Genomic DNA, 19169 nt, shown 5'->3' on the forward strand with positions numbered 1-19169 from the left:
TGAGTTATTTGGAGCAAGAAACCCCTCCCTGCCCCAGGAAAGCTGCAATCCCACTCCCAGGGGTAAATCTGTAGAAATAAGTGAAGCTTTCTGAGGGCAGCAGGTTTGCTTGGAACACTCCGGCTGCCTACTCCCCCATTTGGGCTGACATTTGGTGGCAGGGGTTATCTTTTGGTGGAGAAGATGGATCCGCACGGATCCTCCTGCCCAAACCCCTCTGCTCGCTGCATCCCAGAGGCGCCCAGTCCGGTGCTACAACCCTGGTAAAAAACAGCACACTAAAATGGGTTACTCAATGTTTTAATTGACTTGAGCAGAAGACATGGTTTCCATAGCAATGGGCCGCCAGCCCCAATTTGTACAAAATCAGAGTTAAAAAAATAAAAGCACCAAAACCTTTAAAAAAAACCCAAAAATGGGCATTTATGAAAAATTAAAAAAATACAAAAGCGCCTCTGCCAGTTCACACTCTTCCTGCCTTCTGGAATTTCTTAAACAGAAGTTCATCGGCCCGAAGGGCGAAGGTCAAAGCCCGTTTCTGATAGTACATGGAGTCCATCACCAGGTTGTCAATCACGTCTGCCAGGAGATGGGCTCTCTCAACAGAGCTGCCTGGGGCATCATAGCCCAGGGCAGTGAAATGCACGTGCAGGTGGTAGTAGGAGGGTTGGTAATGCAGGTAGATACGCAACTGGGATCCAGGCACGCCGAAGTGCTTCACTACAGCCTCCTAAGGAGAAAAAAGCAATTAAAACACAGGTCAGGACTAGCGACACGCCGCAAGGGCAGGGGGCAGCTGGGGGCAGGCAGCGCGTGGACAGACAGACCTTGCAATAGATGGAAAGGAGCATCCCGGATGGCACGAAAGGCAGAGAGAAAAGCAGAAGTGATTTCTGCTTCCTCCATCCTCACACCAAGGGAGAGGGGGATGTTGGGAAGGACAGAACTCTTCCCTATCCTCTGTTTCAGCCTCCGCAGGGATGGAGCGATGCCTCCGGCTGCCCCACTTTTCTGCCTCCATGATGGGACATGCTCTCTGCTCATATCGTTTTCCCTTCCACCCTTATCGCTTCGGCTCGCTCGGCAAGTTACGGGGATCCTGTTACCAGCCAGTGTAATTAAAACTATAAACAGCAACGCCGAACTCCAGCACGCTGGCTTGGTCCACTGCTCAGCGCACTGCAGTCCCCTGACTAATCTCTTAATTAATCTCCGCTTTCCCCAGTGCAATTAACTTTCCAAATTTCTAGCACAGTGAAGGAAAGAGAAGCTATCACGCATCCATCTACCAAGCACGCCCCATCACAGGGCTGGAAAAAACTCATCAGCCCCATCACAGGGCTGGAAAAAACTCATCAGCCAGTGAAAACGGTCAAGGAGTTAGGAAGGAAGTTACCAATATAGGGAGGATGGGGCTCTACTCCTGCCACTCACTACTAACGGAGAAATATCGAGGACCTCTGAAACACCTTGAACACAGCACGTCCTTCCAACGCCCCAGGGGAAGGTGCAGACAGAGGAGCAGGGACCAGGGTCTCCGGGCAGAGATGCTAGAGAAGGCAGCGCAGCCCCGGTTCGTGATGCATTGTCATCTGTCGGTTACTGGTCCCCACGCGGATGCTGGAGAATGCAGGCAGCGACCTTGCAGCAGGCAGGATGTGCTCCCCTGGACAAGACAGCAGAGTCGGACCAGCCTTGCACTTACCTTGCCTTCTTGCAAGATGTTCCTCAGCAGCGGGATGTGCTCAGCGGTGAGGTCCCGAAGTGACTTGACCTCCCGGCGGTGAATGAGGGCTATCACGTAGAGGTCATCCAGCTGAAGAGAGAGAGAGAGAGAGGGTAGACTGTGACGAAGGTGACTGCAGAAAGAGCAGATGGAGGCACAAGCACTTTGGACCTGACACACCAACCACAGCTTTCCAGGCTGTGTTATAACGGGCTACCTGCCGTCGTGTTTAACACACACCCAAGCTGGGTTTAATCCAGTGTGAATCTCCCAGTACGAGATGCGCCCATCCACAAACCCACTGCACCTCAAAGCAACATTTCTGGACAAATTGGGGTTTTTCCAGGAATAAGCAGAAGAGAACAGCTTTACCCCAACTGATAAAACAGCGGGATCACAAATATCTTGTCAGCCTTAAAGGCAGATCGATTGATCAACTCTTTTCTACCATAAACACAGCACTTGCTGTTGCCCTTACACGTTCACAACGTCTCCCTGAGCACCTCCAAAACGTTGTCCCAGTGCAGATTGAGGCTGGCAGAAAATGTGCGGGCACCCGCCCTGCTACGTGGGGGAAACTGAGGCCCGAGCCCAGGAGGCTGCAGGGTCTGCCAGCAACCCCCACGCGCAGATACCACACCGAGCACCGCCTTTTCTGCAGAGCAAGCAAAAGGTTTATCTCCACACTCAGATGCGGATTTACAGTGAATCACAGTGGCCAAAACTGCAACTGTAGATTTTTCCCGAGTGAAAAGCTTCCTATATTTCCACTGTGCAAATAGCCGGCCACTTCCCAGTTGTGCCAGTTCTATAAATAACTATTTTCAAGACCTAATCGGTCTCTGGACAACCCCAGTGCAGTAAAATACGGCCATTCAGCAGCTCTCAGCCAGACCTTTAGCATGTCCCGAAGCACTTACCGAACTCAATGTTTAACAAGATATACAGTTGTGGATCATTACACTTAAAAAAAAAAAACCAAACCCAAAACCCAAAAAACCCCCTGTCTCCTTCAGCTCAGTTAGTGGCTTTCTAATATAAACACTGCAAAGCAAAGGGTTTAGATATTTGAGACCCAGCAGATCTTTTCAAAGCTGTGAGAAACCCATCTGGCTATTTGGAAACAGACGCTTGGGCCAAAAGATGCTCTCAGAACCCTGTCTCGGGGCTCTCGAAACATGAAGCTCCTATTCGCACCCAGCCAGCACAGCGATGCTTGTGGTTCAGTTTGATTCCCAAAGCAGCCTGTGCACAGCTCCGGAAAAAGACAGCGTATCAGCTTGTTCTCTTTGGATCAGGGCTGGCTGGCAGGAGGAAAAGCAAACATCTCTTCTCCTTAGAACAACATCTGCATGTTGCTGTTTGAAACAAATAAGCCTGTTGCTAAAAAGGCCTTGAATGATGTCATGCCGGGCATCATTTCAGGCAACGCCTCAGGGCTCCTGTGGGTTTGAAACCAACTCAAAAGTGGAGGGAAAAAAAAAAAACAAAACCAAACCACCCTAACCCTCCCCCCCAATATTTTTTAAAAAAAATTTAAAAAACAACCAAAAACAACAAACCCCCAAAACCAACCAAAACCAAGAAACCAACTCAAACCACTGTCAAGGTTGGGCAGCAGGAGCTGATGTGGCACCCAGAAAGTGTTGAGGCCGGCAGCAAGCTTGCAGACTTCACGACGCAAATGAAAAATCTTTCTCCCATCCATCAGCCTGAAATAATTACAGGTGAATTCGCAGCATTTTCGGGCAAGGTGCTAAGCTAGTGCAAGGCAATGCCGTTGAAGGGACTTCTAAGGGGAGGCTCGGAGAGTCCTGCCGGGAGCTCTGTCTCACTTCCCTAATTTAATTTAGTAGCCTTGCCTGTTTGGTGGGATGCGGCAGAAGGAACCGGTGCTTATGGGCAGCCCCGGGGCTGCTAGGATCAGCTCTGGCTCAGTGTCACCCACCGCCAAGAAGAAATTCCTTGGCTCAAAGGCAGAAGTCGACAGCCCTTGCTGGGATGCTGGCTGGCCTGCCTGGGAAAGGAGACAGGCAAAGCAAGGCAAAGGTCCCAGATAACCCCAGGGATGACGGCTCTCTTGTTGCAGCCGTTGGGAAGAAATCAAGAAGATCCTGTTCAGCATACCAAGAGACAAATCCTACCATTTAAGCACTCCCTGCCCATGCTAGCTAAAAGATGTGAATACAACAGGTCTCTAGAGAAAGCTAAAGCACATTTTTTTAGCCTGCCTCCAATCCTGATGCGAGTTGCAAAGCTTGGTTGTGGCGAGCAAGGATTTACACCGAGGCTTTGCTCGAAGCAAGGAAAGGGGCAGCGTGCTGCACTGTTTCGGATCCCTAAATATTGCCACCCTGAAAGTAAAGTGCACTGAACAAGGCATGGTGGCATAAGCATAACTGCAAGCTTGCCGTGTATCACCTGCTGTGCAAAGTCTCTCCAGGAAGAAAGTCATGCCTCCTGGTGAACAAATGGAAATTCAAGCTTGGTTACCCCATCAAAGCTTGACAAGGGATTTCTGGAATAGCTGATGTTGCAAGGAATTCACGGTGACCAGAGACTACCCTGCAGCTGGTTACTCACCTGTCCTCCCCAAGTCATTCCCACAGGCGACTCAGCACCAGACCAGGAATAGGTGTTCCCAGCACAGAAATACAGAATTGTGCTGCCCACAAGCAGGCTTGTGTTCCCCTTGTTTTTTAGTTCCCATTTCTAAGTTTTAATCATACTGTAACTTTCCCCACCACAACCTGTGGAAGCATTTTGAGGATCAGAAACACAAAGGGGACTTTTTTTTGACTCCACCAACTTCAAGAGGTGCACGTGCGGAGTTTCACCTCCCCAGGCACATCCCCAGAAGTACAGCACAAAAGGGAGCCGGAGCCCAAGGAAATAATGAGCCACTCAATTTCGGATTACAGCCTGGGCTTAAAAACCTCTGCGTTTCAATGAGCGGCCACTCCCACGCAGGGTTAAGCAGCTGCTCATAAGCTAACAACCATCTGTTTAATATTGCATGGAAGAGAGTTAATGGCAGCAATGAAAGGACAACACATCTGCCCAGTTTGTGCTTGAAGTTGAGGCTTGCAAAAAAAAAAAACCCAAACAAGTTCAGCAGGAACAAATACAGCTGGATTTAGGTTCAAATACATCACGACAACATTTGGGCTAATACAGGAAAGAGAAAGTGAAGCTAATAAATAAATCACCCTGCAGCAGTGAGAACAGCCTGTGTTCTGCAGCGTCCACAATTAGCACGTGATAAAAGGCCTGGCAATATCATCACTTAATGCCAGTGTGAACAGGAAGGACACATTCCCCTACTAAAACTTTCATTAGCGTGCTATTAGTGGCATGAATGTGGACATTTCCTCTGGATTACCTTCAGATAGGCAGCATCCCTTCAAAGGTAAGAGGAGCAAACGAACCTGGTTTTGATTCCACTTAAAATCTGGAACTAGAACAAAGCCATTGCAAGGATCTGGGTTTTCATGGATGATTCGATCAGCCTCAGCTTTCTTCTCCAGGATATTATACACCCACTGAAAGAGAAATATGCAATTTATAAACCAGCAGAGAAAAAAAACCCCACACCTCAGGCACATTCAGCCCAAACTCATGGATTAGTGCACATTCCCCTCCAACTAGAATATAAAAAAAACCCCAACAACTTGATTTTAAGATGACCAAATAATTTCATAGCTGGTAACATTTGTAGTTAATTTTCCATAAAACATTCCAACAGCTCTAGGTTATTACGAGCACTTCAGTGAAAAGATACGCCCCTCACCCCACTGCGTGGCACTGCACCACCAGCTAGCTAAATTATTCAGGGATTTTTGTTTTCCTCTCAAGCATTAAAAACTGGCCACAGCTGGAGATGAGGTATTGAACAGAGATGGTTTAGCCTAGTGTAGAAATAGTTGCATCTACCCCTAAGAGGATTTGGAGATAATTCTCCCCGATGGGGTCTAGCAATATTCCAACCAGACCTGGCTGCTTTACGTGGCCAGAGATGGAGCTGCTGCAAGCACTAAATACCCAGAGGGGAAGCAGCATCCTTCCTCCATGCTCCCACTGGCTGGCAATGGACAGGTACAGGCATTCAGACAGATCACCCACCAGCACAAGCAACTGCGCACACCAGACCCTGGCGAGGCGGGCAGCGGTAGAAGCCAGCTCTTGTGGGGCTCAGCAGATGCCTCTTGCAGCACTGTGGGGCTGTTTGCACCTTTTTAACTCCCAGGCGGCACTGAAACCTTTATAACTAGGTCTCGGAAGGAAACTCGGCTGATATTTTTTTCCCCCCTTTCAAAAAGGAAGGAGCAGATTGCTTGCAAGACTGAGGTTGGATGCGGCTCCAGCTGCTGGCAGCCAGTGCTTGCAGGCGAATACGAAAGGCCCATGTTTTCTTCGATAACGAACATCTCTTGGTTTCCTGGCTGATTAGAAAACAGCTCACTGCTCTCCTTCTTCTATACTTAAAGCTTCAGCCTCCAGACTACCTGTAATGTCTGCTCTGGTTATCCCCCCGCATTGCTCCTTCAAAGCAAAGCACCATCCAGAGAAGAGTTTTGGCTACAAAATGGAAGATATCAGGGATAAGTGACAGAGTAAGACCAACAGAAAGCATCTTTGCTTTTCCTGGCTCCCAACCTGATCTCAAACATCCTTCTTTACACCTCAAAAATGTACTCCACGCTCTAGCTTAAGTACTGGACTGCCAAGGGAGTCCCCAGCCACGTCCCTAGAAGATAAGACAAGGCAGCAGAAAATGGCTAGGGCTTGGGAGCTGAAAACGTCCCGAAACATCATTTTCCCCCATCAAGTTAAGATATGAAACATTTTGATCGCACCAGGTGGGCAGTAAAAGATGCAGCCAGTCTCACAGACACACTAAGCAAGCTGGGCCAGTGGATGCTGCGCACACCAGACACTCAAGATAAACAGACTGCCCTTTGGGGGAACTCTGACAAGTTTAATTAATCTAATCAAAACTTAGGATCATTGTGAATGGTCCTGAATATATCCCTTAGGGAGAAACCAACCTCTCCTCCCTTGATCTAGTTTTTGCTTAAATTTCTTCCTAGCAACAACGTCTTAGAGAAGATTAGATTCTCAAAGCAGTTTTGGAAAGCACAGCACAAGATCGCTGTGCTCTGTGACCCTGGAAGAAAAGCAGAGCAGGAAGCTCAGCAGGAAATGAAAGTTTGCCCTTTTGGTTTTTGGCTTATTTAATGCCTGCTCTTTTCACAAGTGCCAAGCTATCAGTGCCCTAAGTAAGTTCACTGATCAGATGAGCTGAATTTTAAACCCAACACAGCCTCATGTGATAAGCAGGTCATCAGCTGACTGCTCTTGCTGTTTCCAGCACAAGCCCAGCGAGGACAAAACATGTCCAGAGACTGGCACCACAATAAAACTATTATACTGAAAGCATCCACGCTTTGCATCCCCCAGCAGAAAACAGAAATGCCTCTGTAGTCCCCCAATATTTCTGTTACACTTTCCATTTCCCCTTCCGCTCATCAAAATCAGTTAAAGACAAGAAACGGCATTATCAAATCACAGAGGTCAAGGACTGACTGTGCTGACCACAATTTATCAGCAGATGCTCCTGATGGTCACCAGGAATACGTTTCCATGTACAGAAATCAGCTTGCAAGCATTTGGTGGAAAAGGCAGAGAGCGAGAGCTCAAGCAACTTCTAGCGGCAGCTGCTACACCAGGAAACTTAACAGCCTCTGGAGCAAAAGCACGGAGGAAACATTCGTGCAGGTTGCTGTCTGGTGGAAACACGCTCCTGTCTTTTTCTCCAGCTAATAAATGCCCCCTGTATGTTACTGGTGTTGCAGCCTGCCTGCTGGTGAGAAAGCTGAACAATGGAGCAAAGAAAAGCAGGCGGGCAAGGAGTAATGGAGCGCGCACTGCAGCTTGCAAGGTGCCTTCTGGTACGAGTTGCAGAAAGCAGGATTCACCTTCATCTGCAAGCAATTAGAAAACGGACATTGCAACAGTGAGCCCTGTTAACTGTTCTGCTGCTGTTTACAGCAGCAGGAAAGAGGTGTGGGGGATACCCAAGGCCTGCAGTTGGTTGTTTTTTGTGGTTTATTTTTAACGGAAAGCCTCAGCAGACCCAGGATTTGTTTTATTCCCCCATTCTGCACAGGCTGGCAGAAACCGGTCCCTACAGACTTGCACTCCTTTGGTCTCTAAAGAAAGATAGGGAGAAGAATGGTCAAAAGGGACGTAAAACAGGAAAAAAAGTCCACTGCTGCTGCCTGGGGCAAGAAGGACACCAAAAGTACAGCTTTGCTATGCGGAATACGGACCAAAGGGCCTAATGGCAGAGGAGCTGTAGGCAAAGCCCGAGGAGTGAGTTGCAATACAGGAATCCAAGAGCAATCTGAGCCTTCCCATTTCCACAACACCCAAGAGACTCCTAAAAATCTTAGTGAACGGCACCAACGCCCAGGGACCCACCCTCAGAAAGGAGGAAGAACACCCCAGCACAGAAAGTCTCCATAAACCTTGGGAAAGGCAACTTTGGGTACATCTCCAAGGCAAGTGTTTTTCTGCAAAGATAGAGAAGGATGCCCCAGAGGACAGAAAGACAGGGACGCCAGGGAAGTTTAGGGGAAAGAAAGCCCTGTTTAGCATCACTGAGCTTACCCCAAAGGTCAAACAGCCTCAAGAAAGCACAATAGATAAGGGGATGCGTTCAGCAAAGCAGACAGCATCACAACCCAGGACCAGCAAAAATAATCTGCAGCCAGTTGCGTTTGAGAAACAGGCTGCCCAGCCAGATGAGAGGGTGCAGTACCGTGGAGTTGACAACATGCTGATGGAACAACCAACAGGGAGATGGGGGCAAAGTGCTCCCAACTCTTCTGCCTCCAACCTGGGCTTCAGAGGAGACATTTGACAGCCCAGCATCTTGATGAAGGAGACCAAAGACATCTGTCTCTGCAGAGGGTAAGCAGTGGTACCCATACCTGGATGCTGAAGCTCTGGGACTGGATGAAGGGCAGTGTTATGTTCTTGTAATCCTCCCAGGTTTCACGGATGAGGTGCACTTCTTGACGAAGGTATTTCTGAAGGTGTTTCTCCGTGGCAGGGTACACTACTGTGGTTTTTATCTCTAGAAATAAACACATTTACTGAGTTATCACAGATGAAACCCACATTACTTCCTTCAGTCCCCAATAAATCTGTTTTCCCTTCCAATAAATGCCACACTAACACATTTTGAAAAGATACCGCTAAAATAGCGCGGTAGGGGAGAAAAGCAAACAAGTGCTTTAACCTCCTAGAGGTTGCTGCTGCTGCTTTTCTCAAAGAAGGATAACCCGACAACAATAGCCAGGGCCTGTCCTTCCAGTTCAGGTGGAGGAGTCTCCTGTCTGAAGGGTTTTCTTCCCCCACACTCACTCTTTCAGGCATATCAGCAACATCGGGGCAGAGCTGGGGCTCCCAGAGAAGAGTTCATGTGCAGTCAACAACCAGGAGAGAAACACAACCCTGGGGGCAGACACGCATCTTACTCATACTTAAATCTGAAGCTCATGGGATGTTATCGAGCGAGCAACTTTCTCCAGCCACAAAACCAGACGTCGCGTGAGCCGCAAGCAGCAGGCCCGGCATGAGCAGCATCTCCTTCCCAGCTCCTCTCAGCCGTCAGGATGCTGGACCTCGACCCCCAAGTGCAGGAGACAAAGAGGTCAAGGGCACAGGGATGAATCCAGAGCAAACAATGCCAGCTGATGGGTTAACATGGCACAGGACAAGCTGAAGGAAGAGGGCTGGGCAATTCCCCTGCACCAGCCAACAAAGAAAGAGCATTTAGCTGCTTGCTCTAGCAAAAGGAAAATAATTTCTGTTTACCTTGAGATTAAAACTTTACTGTGTAATTTCTGTGGCACTAAACAGGATGCAAACGTGCATTTTGCCAACCTGGCAGCTTTGACCTTGGCAGCAGTAAATCTTACCCGCAGCAGTAAAACAGTTGGAAAATAACCGTTTTCAGCTGAGATTAGATGTGTGATGCAGAGCCTGCCACAACTCTGAGGGCACCAGTGGTGCCTCCACCTTCCCAGCTGACAGACCTGCTACAAAACTTAACACAGGAAGGAGAAAAAACCCCACGAGCCTGGACAAACCCTGAGCAGATCACACCGAAGCACGCAGCTGGGACACTGCAAACACTGCAGCTTGTGTCCAAGGTCTGCCACAGTCACGAAAGCCATGGGCTGTACACTCACCAGGGTACCAAACAGTCATGCTTCACAATTTATATATGTATATATGCTAGCCAGACACTGAATATAAATAACTATTTGTTTCTAAAGCCAGGATTTAGGGTGTGGGGTTGGGGTTTTTTTCTGGTTTCTTTCTTTTTTGTTGTTGGTTTTTGGTTGGTTGGTTTTTTTTGTTTGCTTTTTTCTGTGTTTTTTTTTGGGGGGGGGGGGGGGGGGGGTGTTGTTTGGTTTTTTTTAAGATCAGCGCTGCACAAGCTGGGAGGCTCTGCCTTTTCATTTCATGCCAAACCCAGCTTAATGAAATCCACAGGAAAATGCTGGTAACATGAAATATGAAAATGCAAACCACAAGGGCAGTCTGGTCTGATTCCCACCATACACATGTTCAAACAAGGTTGTTTTCCAGGACTCGATTAGCACTTCTAGTGGGATGATGTAATAGAAAAAAAAAAGACAAGGCTGTAGCTCGTCCACTCCTCACTTGAAAAGAGCAGCAAAGCACTGGGGAGAAAACAAAAAAGCAAAAGATAAGGAAATACTATGTCCAGCCTGAGGCTGACACTTCCACATTTTAACTTTATACCCCAAAACAAGAGCAGGGACCGCAGCAGAAACCCTCCATGCTGGGGATGGTGATCACCACAATCCATGCACTGTCTGGGATGGTGATGCAGAGGACCCTTCATGGCTTCCCCAGCACCTCTCCAGTTTGGGGAGTGGCTGCTGATGGTGGAGAGAGCCATTTAAGATACTTTAAAGCCTAGCGTAAGATCAGAGAAATCCTTAATGTGCAGCTGCGGTTGAGCAGCAGATGTTTGGAAGAGGAGGGGGGAGACTGTGGTTCACTAATGATTATTTCCCTTCTAGAGATCTCATCAACCCTGAAACGCCCCAGCAATGCTAATTAGCATAAATCAATACAACCAGAGAAGCTGTTTGATAAGTGTTCAGAGCCTGACTATCTTCAGAAGCCTGTGCATGGGATGCAAAGTCACAGCTAAGGCTGGGCTCAGCCGCAGGAAACATCCACAGCAAGACCGGGCTCGCCACAAAGTCTTTCCATTGCTGGCGACTGGCTGCATTCATGCTCCATTTTAAAAGCCGCCCTGCTCCTGGCAGGTTCCATGTGCATTAAAGCATCACGTACGCCATGAGGCAGCCGAAACCTACCCTGACCTGGAATTGGGGCTAAAGAACCGCTGGACACGTGATGGTGGGTTTTTAAACTCGCTGAAGGGTCAGGGATTGTCTCCGCTCACGTCTGAGTCACATCAGCCAGCATGTTCCTGAACACCAGCCCAGGGATGCCAAGAAACACCTGTGGTTTATTCTGGAAGTCAGGACTGACCATCAATTAACTGGAGGTTATAAAAAACGAGGTTTAATTGAAGGAACCCGGATAAGCAGGAGGCAGAGGTACTGTGAAGGCAGAGAACAACCGATCAGGCAGTTCACCCTACAAAGAGTGTTTGAGAGGATACACTGCACCATTGCTTCCCTGCCCAGGAGAAAAGGAAGCTTGGATCGACCAGAAAGAGAATGACTTCTCCCTTCTCCTGCTAAAAACAAGAGCAAAGAAACAACCCAAGACACAAAAACCAAAACAGCACCTCAGTTTGGGGAGCTTATAGAGAAAAGGGCTGAAAGCAGCTGTCGCCAAGAGGAGAGGATGAAACACATTACCCCATGCTCCCTGCAGCACAAGACAGCTACCCGTCGCAGATGGGAAGGAGGAAGAGAGCGCTCGTGCCCGTAGGAAAGTACACTACAGGCTCACTAGCGATGCCTCGTCCCCTTTCGCACTGCGCTGTCCCCAGGCTCTGCCAAAATCCCCCTCCAGCTTGGCACATCAAATTTCAAACTGATGCAAATGGCATTGCCACTCATCCCACTCAGCAACATTAAAATGGACCACTGTAGTTTTGTTTTAAATAGATTTAAACATGCCAGGGAGCCAGAAGAAGCACGCAGGGCAGGAACAACCCGTTTCTACTTTTGGGCAGGAGTGCTTTTTCCTCTCTTTGCTAGTAGGAAGCCAAGCTTTGGCTTGTAATCTGCCTAGTCAACTCAACTGTCAGGTGCAGGAGGATGCCAAGCCCAGGAAACGGCAGACAAAGCCACATTTGAACTCTTTCAAGTTTTCTTTTCCTCTGCAAGCCTCTCTCCTGCTGCATACAGCTCTGCGCTGTCTTCCCATTTTCAGGTATCTCCTTCAATGCAGCCCTAACTAAATATAACGATGCACAACCCGCCCTTCTCCTGTTGTATTAACATAGTTTATTTAGTTTTATGATCACAACTGCACAGCAGTCATAGGGGAATACCTAATTTTAACCCACCCCCAACCAGATACAATCATGGCTTTGCCTCAGACATCTCGGGCTCTCGTTACTGAACAAAATAAAAGCACAAAAGAAAAGGATAAAGCTTGCAGAAGCTCAGTCTCCAAGGCCAGCACATGCCAGGGCAAGCCAGGCATGCTGCTGGAGACTTCAGCCATGGCTGTCTGGCCCCTGGTTCTCACCCGAGGAGGACTCAGTGAGCTCTAGCTGCAACAGCCACGGCAAAGAGGAAATTTGCAGCTTTCCAACCCCCCAAAACCAGAGCAAAGCATGGCGATACCTCCCACTGTCCCACAAACAACCCCATGCACTCCTACTGCTTCAGGCTCCAGCTTTTTCTTTAAAGTGTAAATGCAAAGAGTTTTCTTTGCTGGGCAAGCCCCACACACAGGCAGAGTGTGGAAATGCCAGGAGATGAACCAGCCTTCCCAGAGCAGCTCGTGCAAGTTTCTCCAGCTCCTTGCTGCCTGAAACCAGATGCTTTTTGGGCTCAGGAAGGCAAGGATATGTATCACTTCCTGCATGACTGAATACTTTCCTTCCACACTCTCCCGTTTCTCCCACAATTTCTCCACCCTGTGTTGGAGAGATGGAGCCGGAGCATCTCCTGATGTGCTCGTTTTCAGACGTTTTTAATAAGCTTCAACATGCAGCACAGGGATGAGCCATACCCAGTGAGTAAAGACTCCTTAAAGGACTGATAAGAGCCCTTAAATTACACCAGCACAGCTTTGGTGCTGTGAAACACAACATCCCTCAGCAACCAGGCAAGAGGAGGCTGCTTTTTGCTGGAAACAGCAAGCTCTCCTTGCTAAATGGGTGTGAGCACCACCAGGAGCTGGATGTTATCGGGGAACGTGTTGATTGAACCATCTGGCTTTTGCAATTGAGCCTTTGGCAGCAGGAAAATCTTTCCCCTGCTATGAAAGCAGCCCTTCCTCTCCCTGCAAGGGAGAGTCCCAGAGCTGGGGTTTCCTCCACCAGTATCTCACACCCCTAGGCATAAGCTGCCTCTTAAATCTAGGTAACATCCAACAACTGGCCTTAAAAGAAGTTACGCACGCCTGCCTTCGCCAGTAGCAGAGCAGTTACTATCAGAGGGCACGCTCTCTGACACTGCTCCTCCTAGCAAACTCATTCACAAACCTCCTTCTCCTTACTCTGATGGTTTGGGTTGCCCTTTAGGCAAACTCTGATTGTTATTAAACTGTTTTGCAAATGTTATTTCCCATTTTAGCTTTGACAAGTCTCTCCTAGTGGCCAGTAAAACTGACAAGCCAAGCAAGACGCGGATGAGGTCCTCTTTCTGACCAGCACCATCTTCACACATCCCCACAGCAGTGCGCTCCCAGCCCTAAAAAAATCTCATCTTTAAGCAGCAGCAGAGTGAAATTCCTCTTCCCAGGAAAGAGGGGAGTCATTTGCTCAGGTAATGTGCTTCTTTTGGCCTCCCTTTCTCTGCCTTCACCACGCAAACAAAGTGTGACTGGCCCAGCCTCGCAGGCTCTTTTACCACCAAGACAAAACAAGCTTTCATCGCATGGGGCCTGTGTTAGCTTGACTTTGCAGCGGGAACAGCATCCGACTCACTTAAAGGAGGAGGCGGGGAGAGGGTGAAGAAAATACCCACTTTCAGCTATCAAGAAACTCCACCTGAATGAAGAGCCCCCCGGGGACTTCAGACCACAAAGGTGGCATTGAGAAACACACTTCAAAAAAGCAGAGGGAGCCGGAGGCAGCTCCTCACGCCATCAACACGAGTCACTTGCAGTCCTGATTTCCTCAGTCTGGAGGTTTATCCTACCTTCAGCCTACCTTCATAAAGTGAGAAGCTGAGTTTTGGGGGGCTTAGCCAGCTGGGATGCTGTGAAATCCCCAGGGTGAATTCCTCTTCTGCGTAACACTGTGACCCAGGGCTTTTTGGAGGAACTGCTTAATGCCAAAGTCTAACCTTTTCTGCAAAATACTTTTACTGCATCATGTTAACCAGGTGTAAACCTGCAAGTGCCAGGAGATAAAACCCTGTATGTCTCTAACCCTGCAACCAAGAGGCTGAGATAGACCCAGTGTGAGGGCTTGCTGGGTCTCCACATGATCACTTGACATCCTGGCATTTCTCACAAGCCCTTGACATTGTCTGCAGCCTTGCAGGAAATTTCTCCTTTGTGTTAGGTTTATGAGCTGCATTCCTTGTATTGACTCCTTCCTTGGGCCATGACTGAGCTCAAAAGGACAATTTCCTTCCCCTCCTGACATACGTGACATTTCCTGTAGTGCCAGCCCAGCTGCCTGCCAGCAGCTCACACAACATGCCCACAAACAGCTATTCGGTGACAAATTGCTTTGAAGAAAAAAGCCTCCTTGCTCACTGCTCAGAGCCGGGGAGCCTGAAGAGCAGCGCTGGGGACCACAGCCCCCTCCTGATCTCCTGCTTGGGGTTGACCAACGTCCAGAGCAAGCACAGCAGTGCCAAGGAGAGGGGTGGGAAGCAAAGAGGCACCACTGGGTAATGTTTCTGCAAAAACCTACCTTCTCAAGGCAATTTTAAAAGTAATTAAAAAGATAAAATTCAGCAGAAGGAAGCCAGAGGCTTTTTTCCCCATTCAAACCTGCAAGAGAAACTGCACAAACACTCATCCAAAAGCAGCAGGTTTGCTCCAGTCATACATGAACAAACAGCATGGCTATGTGGGTAAGAGTCACAGCACAGAGGACACACCAAACAACCAACCTGAGCAAGGATTTAGTTTAACAAAGCTACAGAAACAGGACATGAGAAGACCCAGATTCACCTGGTTTTGCTCCTGTGTCTCAGAAAAAGCAGGACCTGGCACATCACTGACAGAGACCAGCAACCCTTTAACAGCCTTTTCACCCCAGTGTGGGGTTTCGCACCTGGCATAAATCTTAAATAAAATAAAAAATTGTGCTATCAGAGTAATGCTGGAGTTACACATCGCTGCAGCAAAGCTCTACAAGGAAGTCAAATGCCAGCACCGCTGGCAGGGCTGCAGCTGGAGAGAGGCCCAGGGGATTTTAGTCTTGCAATGCCACCTCGTGGGAATCGCTGCCAGCCGCTGCAGGCGTTGAATGCAGCAGGCACCCAAGCAGGAGTCTTTCTGGTTGCTGAAGCATAGCCTTAACATCTTCCCACGCAAGGCATCCGCAACAACCATGGTGTTGCGCTGTTTTCCCGCCATTGAAACATGGCACTGCAACGCTGAAACCTCTGATTTCGAGTCCTCGACAGGACAAGAGGAGCTTTGCACAAATCACAAGCTCCCAAAGTCAGACAGTGCTTCCTCCTACACCATGGAAACAGCACTAAAATAGGAGCATTTTCGAGAAGGCACACCAAACATTCTGAAAATTTAATTCTGGACTGCAACAACTTCTTAAGGCTACCACTCCAATTAATTTTGACTCCGTTAAGCCTGTTTGGCTATCGCTGTGTTTGTGGAAGCGTCAACACATAATTAATCACCACACTTCCAGAATTTAAACACATACCAGCATTAAACTGAAGCGCCCGGCCTGCCAAAAGAGCAGCCCTGCTTTCCAGCGGCAGCTGCAGAGTGCCACAATCACAGGACACCTTTCCACCGTGACAAGAATCTGTCTTGCAGGATGACAGCCTTCCACTGAAGCTCTCCAACCTGCTCATCTGATCTCACCATACTCAGTTATTAAAAGGGTTTTGTAACATACAGATGCGTGAAATCAGCGGGGAGAGGTTTGAAAGGCAGAGGCTGGGGGCCCATCTGCCCCAGGCACTTGAGGTTACCAGAATTTAAATCCCCCCTGCAAACATGCTAGCTGTTTGTCCTTACCAGGTGACATCAGGCAACAAAAATAAAGATATGATACCCTGGAATGAGAAGAAGCTGACATGTGCTCTGCAGAGATTGTTTTCAAGGTAGACCTTATAGGGAGAGACAATATCTGAACTGACATCACCGAAAAAAGCCACACGGAAAGCTTTCAGACCCACAAGCCCTTCTTCACCTTTAAATCAAGGCACAGGCAGATGATTGCAAGTAATCAAGCAATGGCCATTTAATGGCCAGCCACTTATCATCTGAGCTAGGTGTCCACAGTGCAGGGAAAAGGGTGTGAAACGAGGCAGCGTGCAAAGCCTCAGGAGTAAGACGTTGCCTTCAGAGCAGCAACAATCCACCGTTCTCCCCACCTCAGCCAGGTCTGCTGCTGTCAGCCAAACCATGACCGGGTTGGCATGGTCAGATCCAGCACCAACGCTTGCCTGTCTTGCTACAACCTCCACTCCAGAGCTGGCAGAAGCACACTGACTGGCATCCCAGCTATGACCACTGGACCGCAGCTGAGCCATGGAGCAAGCCACCCTCCCAGGACACCCCCACATGAGGCTGAGAGTACTCACCACTCAGCTCTGCAGGAGGATAGAGATGGAACGTGCTGTAAATGTCATTGCGCATCTGCAGGTCCAGCTTCGTGTGCTTCTTCAGCAGGTCTGACACCTTCTCCTCCTGGAAAGGAGTCTTTTCCAGGATGACTACAGCATCTGTGTCCTCTCCGGAGGGGCTGGTCACCTGGAATAAGAACAGATAAAGCTGTCAGCAAACACAGACCTAGTGCTGGCTGGAGATTTTGAGGCCAGGACCTGAATGCCTCCACCTAGGGACCACGGCAGACACCTTGCAGCCCCTCAATCCTTGTGCACAAACTCCCTCCTAGTCCAGCACCCATCCAAAAATAAAAGGCACGTTTGCCGTGAAGCACGGCAGGAAGCTGCTCCCCATCAGGGAACACAAGTGTTTTTTTGGAGGAGCACAGGATGCGGACAGCGTCTCAGCCCATCTGCACATCCCCGGATGCTCCCAGCACCTGCAGCTGCATTCCCCCTGACCCACATCACCGATTTCATCTCGGATACTCGCAAGTTGACATGGGGCCACTGACCAGGCAGTCATAGGGTCAGGAAGAGGGCAGAGGCAGGCACAGGGGTTTGCATCATGGTCAGGGAGCAAACCTAGTCTGTTTTGGGCCGGGGAGCACCGCTGCCCTGGTCCAAGGAACCACAACCCAGATCCGGATGTGGCCTGGGCATGCTGGTTTTGGGAGGCACCGAGTGCGGAGCACATCCCTAAATCGCTCCCGTCTGTACAGGACCCAGGCGAGGCCTCACTGAACACTGCCTGGGGAGAGAGCAAAGGGATTCACCTGGGGCTCCCAACCCAGCCACGCTCACAGGGCAGAGTAGGCAGGGCTGCACCCGCTTCAGCGATGCGCTGACCGTCACCCCACTGCCCCGAGAGCGAAGCAGCAGCCTGAAACCTCCCCGTCCTCACCGCCTGCCTGGACACACATCTCCAGGAGACAGAAGCAGAGGCGGCTGTGCTGCTCCCACACCACGCTCAGCCCCGCTGGCCATAAAGGCTTCCAGCTGATAGCATATTTCCATATATTCTGTATGGTATGTCTAAATATTTTGATGGGTTTAATATTTTGTACCAGCTGTGGAAACTGGCTTGCTGCTAGGTGACTGTAAAAGTGAGATTTGGTAAATAATTATTAGAAATCTTATACTAACACTATGATTGAAACAACAGACAAAAGTATAGCCAAGCAATTAACTAGTAGAGGAAATTACTCATAAGTTTTGCAGTTCTTCGCTCTTATGACTAGATATTCCTGTACCCTAGATGAGAACAACGTTGAGACTTGAACACATATGATTGAAACTGCGTTAAGCTTCAAGATCAAAGACTTCAAGGACAGCCAGCAAGAACTTCAAATGGGTCAGTGGTCGCAAAAGCAGCTCTGTGACTCAAATGGATCCTTTATTGCGCATGATCGGATGTAGGCAGTACTATGATAATCAGTTGCAATCATTTTTATGTATACTAATCTGATTAACATGCAATTAGTTATTCTGTATAACCTGTTTGTGCTGAAGCTGTGGTATGCACGCTAGGTGGAACTATCCCCCGTGCATCCAGCGCTGCAATAAAAAATGCCTGCATTCTAAAACTCCAAAACGAGCCTTAGAGAGTTTCTTCAACCGGCTTTTCGGTATCACAGCCTGCTGCCCTCCCCACGCTTTACCGGATTTGGGCAGCGCCGGGCTGGAAAAGCGGATCTGGGGCTACACTTTGTTGAATAAAGAAGGGCTGAGGCCGGGCCGTAGCCCTGCGGAGAGGAGGGGACCGGGGGGGGGGGGGGGGGGGAAGAGGAGGGGGAACGGGACCGGGGGAGCCCCCGGCCACGCTGAACCCGGCCGCGCCATGCGGCGCCGGTGGGGGCGTGGCCCTTTGGGAGGGGCGTGGCTTTGCTGGCGGGGGCGTGGCCTGCCAGGAGCTTGCCGCCGCAGGGGCGTGGCTAGCCCCTCAGCGGGGAAAATGGCGCCTGGCCTGGCCGGCCCCCCCCCCCCCCCCCAACCCCGGTCCCGGTCCGGTACCTCCCCGTGCAGGAACACGGCCTTGTCCCTCGCCGACTCCCGCAGCACACGCCGCAGGCGCAGCTCCGCCAGGGGGAAGGGGGCGGTGACGGTCCCGCCGTGGGGCGCGGCCCCGGCGTCCTCCTCCTCCTCCCGCTTCCTCTTCGGCGGCGGGCTCTCCGCCATCGCGCCCCTTCCCCTCACTGCGCCTGCGCGGCAGCGGCGCCGCCAAGAGAGGCGCCGGGCCGGGCGCCGCGCGGGGATGGCGCCCCCTGGCGGCTTGGCGGTGCAGCAGAGCTCCAGCGGCCCCCACCCCAAAAGCCCCGATCCCCTTGGGGCACAAGGAGGGTCAGGGGATCGACCCCGGGCCCACCTAAAAGCTGCCTCTCCCCCACCTCACAGGAGCCCACATAGGGGTCAGGGATCAA

General features: G+C 49.9%; 1 protein-coding gene across 1 annotated transcript; it reads right to left on the minus strand.

The window, feature by feature from the left end:
* Positions 1 to 284: 284 nt before the first annotated feature.
* On the minus strand, positions 285 to 19045 carry DCPS (decapping enzyme, scavenger). The gene is made up of 6 exons (XM_049799946.1): positions 18763 to 19045; positions 16726 to 16894; positions 8722 to 8867; positions 5155 to 5268; positions 1706 to 1816; positions 285 to 730 (listed from the first exon to the last, which is right to left on the minus strand). Exons 1-6 carry the CDS (start codon positions 18925 to 18927, stop codon positions 464 to 466), a joined length of 972 nt encoding a protein of 323 aa, XP_049655903.1. The 5' UTR covers positions 18928 to 19045; the 3' UTR covers positions 285 to 463.
* Positions 19046 to 19169: the final 124 nt, after the last annotated feature.

The sequence above is a fragment of the Accipiter gentilis genome, chromosome 5 (genome assembly GCF_929443795.1).
Source record: "Accipiter gentilis chromosome 5, bAccGen1.1, whole genome shotgun sequence".
Classification (NCBI taxonomy): domain Eukaryota; kingdom Metazoa; phylum Chordata; class Aves; order Accipitriformes; family Accipitridae; genus Astur; species Astur gentilis.